General features: G+C 41.2%; 2 protein-coding genes across 2 annotated transcripts; one reads left to right on the top strand and one right to left on the bottom strand.

Moving 5' to 3' along the window:
- Positions 1-1,685: 1,685 nt before the first annotated feature.
- On the bottom strand, positions 1,686-2,916 carry LOC116256858 (uncharacterized). Its single transcript, XM_031633380.2, has 3 exons — positions 2,483-2,916; positions 2,185-2,370; positions 1,686-1,966 (listed from the first exon to the last, which is right to left on the bottom strand). The coding sequence occupies exons 1-2, from the start codon at positions 2,831-2,833 to the stop codon at positions 2,200-2,202; spliced, it is 522 nt and encodes a 173-aa protein (XP_031489240.1). The 5' UTR covers positions 2,834-2,916; the 3' UTR covers positions 1,686-1,966; positions 2,185-2,199.
- Positions 2,917-3,628: 712 nt separating this feature from the next.
- Positions 3,629-8,766, top strand: LOC116256889 (hsp70 nucleotide exchange factor fes1-like). Its single transcript, XM_031633428.2, has 6 exons — positions 3,629-3,971; positions 5,197-5,339; positions 5,437-5,487; positions 7,075-7,296; positions 7,394-7,496; positions 7,962-8,766. The coding sequence occupies exons 1-6, from the start codon at positions 3,886-3,888 to the stop codon at positions 8,515-8,517; spliced, it is 1,161 nt and encodes a 386-aa protein (XP_031489288.1). The 5' UTR covers positions 3,629-3,885; the 3' UTR covers positions 8,518-8,766.
- Positions 8,767-8,907: the final 141 nt, after the last annotated feature.

The following is an 8,907-nucleotide window of genomic DNA, read 5'->3' as shown; positions in this document are numbered from 1 at the left end:
TTGATATCCTAGCTGAGAAGTCACAGTGTCATGAATTTGATACCCCAACGGGATTCGTGTTGCTTTTCAACTTATACAAGGCGTCTCTGCGTTATGGCGGGAGGTTCTCGAAAAAATCTGAGAATTTATGTTCGCGCTCATGGCTGTTGAGCGTTATAGGTTCTCCAAAAGCATACTCTTCCATTAATGGAAGGCTTCAAATCACAAGTTTGCGTTAGAAAATGTAAAATGTCGGCCTCTAATTTCTCTTTTCTGAAATTCTCTTTTTCCCTGTCATTTAGATTTTTAATATGTCAGAGGAAAACAAAAGAAAGATGTCCCTTTTCCAGTTCATGAGACCTTTGGACGTTGATACTAATCAATCCTGCTTCTCCTTATGTAGTGGCTATTCTGTCCATGGGGATCGATACATCCAACCCTTGTGTTACCAATAAGAGAAAAGCCAGTTCAACCAATGCTAAGCTATGGAGTGGACGCCAACTATACGGAGCTTGTGAACAAAGTGAAATGGTTGGTACGATTTTGTCAAAACCTGGGATACGTTGTAGTCCGCTGGGCTCTATCAGTGAAACTTCTAAACAGAACTCGTAAGACTACCAAGGACATGCCGTGTATTAATAGCCCAAAAAAAAAAGTTGCAAAGAGGAATTAACTATGCAAGGGCAAATCACTCATTAAGAGATCGTAGACTCCATAATAGATGCCCAGTATACCAAGCTTGAGGACAAAACTGAACTAATTTATTACGATTTTTTCATACCCTAGCATATCTTTTGGTCCATTGGGCACAATCCAATCAGTGAAATTTCTACAGCCGCCGGCTCATTCTTCAGTCCCAAAAGAAAAGTTGCGAAGCGTAATTAAATATGCAAAGGGCAAGTCACTGAATCAGACATGAGGAGGGAGCGTTAGGCTTGAGGATGGAAATCCGGATATCTTTCTGTACCTTGGGATCAAAGCTCTTTGCAACTCCTGCCTTCTAAAAGTTTATGTTATTGCCGGACACTCCAGGGATAAATAGCAAGCGAAGCGGAATAGCTGAACAGCCAGGTCCATCAATCCTGAGGCATTACCAGCACAGAGCAGGAAGAAGGATTGGACTTTGGCGGCAGAAGCAAGCTCAGTGACGACGAGAACGAATAACTATGATGACATGAAGTGCGATAACATATCTGTGCCAATGGCGACACCGCCTTTCAGCGTATCAGCAATGGTTAGTGGTTGGAAAGTTTTTCATGTCCTGCGTAGAAGTGTCAATGCTAATCCCATACTCGATCCTTGGGCATTTTTTGACTGGTATAGTCAAACCGTATGAGAAAGTTCAACTTACCTTCTCTCGTTGAAGATCATGATCAGCTTATGATGTCCAGTGTTCCTGCTTGGATCAGACAAAGAAGGTGTAAAGAACCACACAAGCATGTCCTTTTGTCTGCGATGGATTCGGCCAAGGCCGTTCGTTGTGAAGGAACCAGTACCAGCCTGCTCCATAGCAGGATAGGTGAATATGGGTAGGCATCAGATCATAGTTGGTGGCAAGTTCAAGAACCAGATCATAACTCATTCACCTTTGATTATCATGGGAACAGAAAAAAGCTCACAGTAAATGCCAACTACACAAATGAACACTGCGATATCCAAATGCCTTCTGCAGAAATCCAAAGAAGAAAAAGGAAAAGGCCACAGAGTGAAAGATGAATGACTTGAACTGAAAGTAATCATTAGAACAGAAATTACATTTGCAAAGTTACACAGAATGCTGTTTTGGGAATGCAACAGACCATCCCTGAGGATACGAGAAGGAGAAGAACTTCGAACCTAGAAAAGAACAGAGAATAGACCAAAAATTCTACTCAAAGACTTCTGGCTGCACGATCCAGGAAGGCACTTTCTTTAACATGGAAAATTTTCAAAGATCTATTGTTTTGATTCCACTAATGCAGCTTATGCCTCGATTACTGTGATAAGTCTGCCAGAAAAACTTCTATTAGATCATAACATAATGGCTACAGAAAGATGGATGGAGAGCATTGACAGGAAGCTTCCATCACGTGTTCATGATAAGGAATGCTAAATCACCAGGAGCAAATTAGGTAGACCTTGCTCCATAACTGGCAGGAGTTGCATGGGACTTTGCAGGCGAATTGAGCATTGCAAACCACAGAGAGAGCAAGAAAGAGAGATTACTTCTTCCGCGTTACTTCAGATATCATCATCACCTTCCTCTTCCAATTTCTGTCCGAAACCCCTTGGTCCCGTCTTAGCTCGCACTACCCGCTTCTTCCCACCCTTCTTCTTCTTGGTCGCTTCTTCCTTCTCGAACTTCTCCTTCTCCCTCTTTTGCAAGAAATCCGTCACACCTATGTATATGACCTAACAGACCAACAAATGTCAAAAACAGAATCCAAAATTCTCAACCAAATGAGAAGCTTTCGTCAACCGCCTAGAACCCCAAAAAGAGAAAGTTAAAGTTTTCTGAACTCACCCCAATTGTAAGGATTGTGAGACCAATAAACGCTGCACCAAGAAGAAAGGCTACTATCGAAGACCCAACATCGTTGTTCCCCGAAATAACTTGTTGGGCTTCCTGAATTGCACTTTCTGCAGGCACATCTCCATCAGGAAGGGCGCTGAGCCTCAAACCTCGCCTGCCTCTCCATGAACGCCAGCGGTTATGCTCAGTAGGGAGCGAGAGAGTGTATCCCCGGAAGTGGGCAGCCGAGATTGCGGTGGAATGATGGAGTTTCAAAGAAGAAAGAAAGAAGGGTCGAGTTCCTGGATGGAGATTCAGTAACGGAAGCAATGGTGATAGCGATATCGCCATCGTTTGGCACATCCAGGAGATCACCTGATTCCAAGGAGACACCGCTGGTTCCAAATAGAAGATGAGGCTACATCTCTTGTTTCGGGTCAGGTTCGATCTTTTCGATTCGGATTTTTGGTGTTCATTTGACCCCAACCGGACGCTACTGGAGGAAAAATAGTCTCTACGGTGAAACCCAGTGTGTCTGAGGTCCAAGTATTCAACTCTTGGCTGAGTTTGCAACTATAATAGAGGCTTGGTTGATCGAAACTAATTCAGACAAGGTTATTTGAAGTTAAAATCAGGTTTCTAAGATCATTTCAGCATGAGGGGATGGGCCTTTTAATCGGTTTCAAGTCTAAGTTCTTAATTCAACCCACTTAACCAAGTCATTGTAGTTTTTGTTGATTGTGCAGTAAGAACTTTGTCTGAAAATCATACATCCTACAGTCGCATATAAGCAGGATTTCATAATGATTTATTGAAATATCAATGTTTTCTATGATTTAAACGAATGCATTTTGTACATTAAACTTAGAAAACTCTAAAAAAAACAATTCAATTCTTATCAAATGAATCGCGTTTACAAAAACTAACATGAGACAAGCACTTAGCGTAACTCAACCAGTTCCCTCCTGTATCAACTATCAAGTATCAGTAAAACTACACCATGCCCTAGTGATCTGACCAATTTGGTCCATTTTATGGATCGGATCAGGCACGAAGCCGCCAACGGATCCGATGCTCTTCGATCAGACCCAATCACTCGATTCGGCGGTACGCGAACCGTCGAGCTACGTCATAAACGGAGTGGGGGCATGGCGGCCAATTAGAAGAAATACAGGGTCGGGTCGTTCTTCTTCTGAGCGTTCGTGGCGGTCTGCGTCTCCGTCTGGAAGAGCGGAGTTGACCTTCGAATTGCTTCTGGAAGGCTCTCGTCCCCTCCTCGCCGTCTCTTAAAGAAGCCTCTGTCTGCAACCTCTCCCTTTCTCTCCTCTTCATCTTCTTCGTCTTTGTTTCTTATTGAACAAGGCATTTTCGAGGCTTGTTCTTTCCTGAAGCCCGTCTTGAATTTTTGTTCCCTAATGGCGGGGGACCGGCCTAATTGGGACGGATTACTGAAATGGAGCCTGTCGCACTCCGACGGGACTCGGCCTCCTCGTCAGTTCAGGTACGTTGTCTCATTTTCCGGTATTAATTTCCCTGTTTTCTTCGCAAACTCCGTATTTAGTAGTTGCGATGGTTCATTGATCCGAAGAGCGCCCGTGTTTGTTTATATATTCTTGAAACCGTTTTTTTCAAATGGCTGGAGTTTTAGGTTTGTGATGCATTTGCAGTTGCGATGGGTTCCGTCAGGATTTTCTCTTCGCTTCTTTTTGTTCTTTGGCGATTGCATTGTCTTGATTGTTTTTTTTTTGTCGTTATTATCTCCCCCCTGTGTCTGTGTGTGTGAGTGAGTGAGCGTTTTTCTGTCTGTCTGTCTGTGTGTCTGTCTCTCTCTCTCTCTCGCTCTCTCTCTCTCTCTCTGCGCGTTTGTGTTCATTTCCTTATTAATTATTAAAGCCAGGGTTGGAGTACGCTTATCCGAGCCATTTATCCTTCCCAACATCTTGTGGTCGTTTTTACCATTTTTGTTTTTTTGTTTATTTTGTTGCATTTGCCTCTTCATGGACTCCAGGGAGGTAGATAAAATTCAAAAAAGAATAAGAGAAACATTCTGGTGGTCGGTTTGCTAATAAGCTGCAGTGCAAGTGAGTTGAATGGATCGAGCATCATTTCGTCTAGTTGTTGATGGAGGCAAATTATGATCTATACATTTCAAGATGATAGCTCTTAGGACTCATTTCTTTTTTCTTAGACTAGGGCCTCGGCCAATTTTACCTAGAGAACAAAATATCTAATTCATTTGTTTTCGTCTCAAACGATTCTATTTCTTCACGTCAGAGATGCAAATTCATCCAGAAATGTTTTCGGCCTTAGATCATCTTGGGCTCAAACCATCAAATTACTGTTAGAGGTTTTGAGTTTGTTTCGAATATGGTGATTTCAGGGAGTAGATCAAAGGAGAATGACCAGGAACTGGTGTTGTTCTCTCTTATTGTGTAGGGACGGCAGCATGTGTATAGTAAGCCTATTCTAGTATGGCTACCAAGTGTCCTGCGGCTTTATTTTGACTAAGCTTGCCGATAATCAATTGGATAGATTTTGTTCATGTCATAGTGTCCGTATTCTAGATCACAAGTTATGCATGTGGTTTCGGTGGTTTGAATGAGTGAAAACTTCAAGAACCAACATTTTCAATTATGTTTTGGTTGGTCGTGGATATTTTACCATACTTTTTGCTGAATTTTTTGTCTATACGAATTCAACCAACTCATCAATATTGTTGCTTGCAGTGAAGAGGACAGGAAATGGTTCATGGAAGCAATGGAGGCTCAAACAGTTGATGTTGTCAAGAGAATGAAGGAAATTACTCTTGTTATGAACACCCCACAGCAGGTTTTGGAGTCTCAAGGGGTTACAACAGATGACATTGAAGGTCATTTGAACTGAACTAATTGTTGTTTCCTTGCGAATTTAACTGTTGTCCACAATTTTATTCATTTTATTTATTTTATTCATGTTTGACCATGCAGATATGTTAGATGAGCTGCAAGAACACGTCGAGTCTATTGATATGGCCAATGGTAGGATCCTCATTGGCTTTCTCTGTGGTAGCTGAATCCTTGTGGAATATTTATGATCGTTGTCTCTATTCTTTTCCTACTAAAGGCAAGGATGTCATATGCTGGAACTTGACATGTTTGTGACTTGATATAGGGCCTGTGAAAGACTCTAAAATGAAAATATTTTATGCCTCCTTATCAGCTGTTCTCTAACTCTAAGACATAGTTTTCATGGTTGTTCAAAGAGTGAAAAGTTAAGGAGGAAAAAGAAAAGGAACAACGAAGTTGTGTCATTGCTGATCTCCTCAGACCTGGTCCCAAGTCCCAGGAAGTCTTAAGACGATTATAGCTGTTCTTGACTAAACAAATGACAAAAGAAACATGAGAAAGGAAAATAGAAATGGTCTAATCATATATCATTCCTGAACTCATTCCTAAGTATCAAAAGCTTTTCATTTCAGTTTTTGATGATTCGGGTGTTTCCTTACTCTGTGCTTCTCTCTCCAGAAGAAAGAGCAGCATGTACAGCAGTTCATTAAGCGACAAAAATTGGATCTAGCATCATGTTGTTATTGTGCACCATATTATTTTCCTTGTTAGGATAGAATTACTGGGGAAACAAAGAACCAAACTTAGGCAGCAATTTTATTTAGTGTGTTGACTGTTGAACCAACTCCTCAGTGATGATCATAATTTTCCAGAGTATCTTCTCATTCCAAGTTTCTACATGGAAGAAGTTAGGACTATCAAAGGTGTCACTCCTGCCAGTTAGCCTATCTTTTTATTTGTTCACTTTGCTGTTTCTATTTTGCTTGAAGCGTAGCAAATCTGCATATCGTTCTCATATATTAGGCATATTTTCACGTCCCTTTTTGGAGTTTACATCAAATAAATGGCACTAATCCTTCAGTTGTTAAACACTCATTTGATTTGTCATCATTGGAACCTGAGAGGATAATGTAGAAAAGGAACATTGGGGGTGTCTAAGAGCATGTGTACCTTGATTCATTTCATTGAAACTATAGTTGCTTAGCATGGGTTTGTCAAACTCAGGCATCATAACGAGAAGAAAATTTGGTTACTGCTGTTGATGAGAGAGCTGCTAGAGCTTTGACCATAGGCTGGTCCTTGGCCCTTTTTTTTGTTGCAGTCCAGCTTGATTAAAGCAGCGGCTAATAAAAATTTTTAAAGCCTGAAAAATACAAAAGAAAATGGACTGCTCATCATGTTGCACAAGATTGACTACGTAAGGTGTTTCCTGATTTGACCAGTTTATAGTTTTGAATCGATATTCTCTTTTTCAAATCCCCTTGTTCTGAGTATCAGTTCTAGCAAACATAGCATTTGTCATCGCATCATGATGTCGCAATCTGTTCATTTAGACCACCTTTATGTAGTTTGTTTGGCTTTAGTTTTAGATGGTATCATGGTATAGAGACTTTTTTCTCCTTCTTTCTAGATAAAAGTATTGTATGTGCAGAAAGTTAGAGTTTTCAATTGCACAGTGATATTGGATAAGACATTCTTTTTAGTTTTTGGTGTACCTTGCTCTTGTTCTCTTGAATACAATATGAAGCTATAATTTCTTTCCAATTTCGGTGATTACAGATTTACATTCGATAGGTGGTCTGGTTCCATTACTTAGCTACCTAAAGAATTCACATGCTGGAATTCGTGCAAAAGCTGCGGATGTGGTAACAACTATCGTGCAAAACAATCCGAGAAGCCAGCAACTTGTGATGGAGGCTAATAGCTTTGAGCCTCTTATGCTGAACTTCAGCTCAGACCCAGATATAACCGTTCGAACCAAGGCACTCGGTGCAATATCCTGTTAGTATCTAAATGTTCTTCATTTTTTTCCTGTTTCGAGTTGATGATGCACCTTCTTTTTGTAGCAAAACATCTAACTGGGCCTCTTCCATTTCAGCTTTGATTCGTCACAACAAGCTGGGAGTTTCTGCATTTCGTTTGGCCAGTGGTTATACTGCTCTCAAGGATGCTCTTACTTCTGACAGTGTGAGATTTCAGAGGTAAAGATGCTACATCTGCTGCTGCAACTAGGGTCACTCAAATGCTTATGTTGAATGTTGAAGACGAACATTCTCTTCACCAAGTGAAGTACCTTGTGAGGAAAAATTAAGTTTTTCTTTAGACCCCTACCGTTCTTATTCCTTCACCCCCTTTTCCTTTTTCACTTTTTTTTTTTTTTTTTTTTACTGCTGCTATTACTAATATTATAATTATTCATGTGGACTTTTTCCCACCTAGAAGCCCTGTGCGTATAGTTTCCCATCAAAGCCTTTTTAGGCTTCAATATGCGAGGGATACCTAGACAGGGCTTTTGAATGCATCGATTACATTCTTTCCCTTCATGAAATGAACTGAAGAACTTTAGCAATGTCATTTGAGGGCCACGTGGTTAATTGTTGAATGGAGCGGGTTGCAGTTCCTTTGGTCTTGGATTTCCGTATACCTGACCCTGAATAACTTTGCAGGAAGGCTCTTAACTTGATTCAGTACTTGCTGCAAGAGGACAAAGCAGACTGTGCAGTGGTTTCAGAGCTTGGGTTCCCACGGATCATGATGCACCTAGCTTCTAGCGAAAATGCAGACGTGCGAGAGAGTGCACTTCGCAGCCTTCTAGAGCTCATCAAGGGCGGTGGCGTTACTGCAATTGGAGGTGCCTCTGTTGAGGAGAGCGAGAGGTTTAAGCAGATCCTTCAGGATCAGATCGACAGAATCAGCTCAATGGCACCTGAAGAGCTGGGAGCTGCCAAGGAAGAGAGACAGCTAGTGGATATGCTCTGGAAAGCATGCTATAAGGAGCCATCATCATTGCAAGGGAAAGGGCTGGTTGTGCTCGCTGGAGAAGATGAACCACCTCCTGATGTTGCAAGCACGATGTTTGAACCACCACTTCGTGCTTTTGCAGCTAATCGAAGTGCAAGCAAGAAGAAAGATGATCCTTTGCTCTTGGGATATGCATCTCCAGCAGAGCCTCAATCTGAGAATACAACCGGGGAGGAAAATGATTCTTCAAAACGAAGTTAGAAGCATGCAGGAATATCTGATAAGAAAGGAAATTTAATATCCTTTCAGGAGAAGAAGCATACGTGCATATTGCCTGACGCCCCTGTGAGATAGTTAGAATCTTTGTATCTGTTGCTGGATGTTAAATATTGTGCCTGCATTTTTTAGCATATGAATATTTACGTTTTTTTTCCCACAGTTTTCTATAATCAAATCTATCTGGGATCCTTAGTTCTTGCAGTTGAATGAATGCTTAGGGTCTTGCTTTTCTATGTTTGTCTAGGCATCTGTTGCACACAGATGATATTGCAATTGTGACCTCTAAACCGTCACACGTTGAGATGGGAACAAAACCTTTTTTTTCCGCATTCCCAGTCCTCAAGTATTTTCTACGGTAGCACCATGAATAGC

The sequence above is a fragment of the Nymphaea colorata genome, chromosome 6 (assembly GCF_008831285.2).
Source record: "Nymphaea colorata isolate Beijing-Zhang1983 chromosome 6, ASM883128v2, whole genome shotgun sequence".
In the NCBI taxonomy this organism is placed as follows: domain Eukaryota; kingdom Viridiplantae; phylum Streptophyta; class Magnoliopsida; order Nymphaeales; family Nymphaeaceae; genus Nymphaea; species Nymphaea colorata.
Note: the sequence above shows the minus strand (reverse complement) of the source record. Positions and strands in the feature narration are given on the sequence as shown.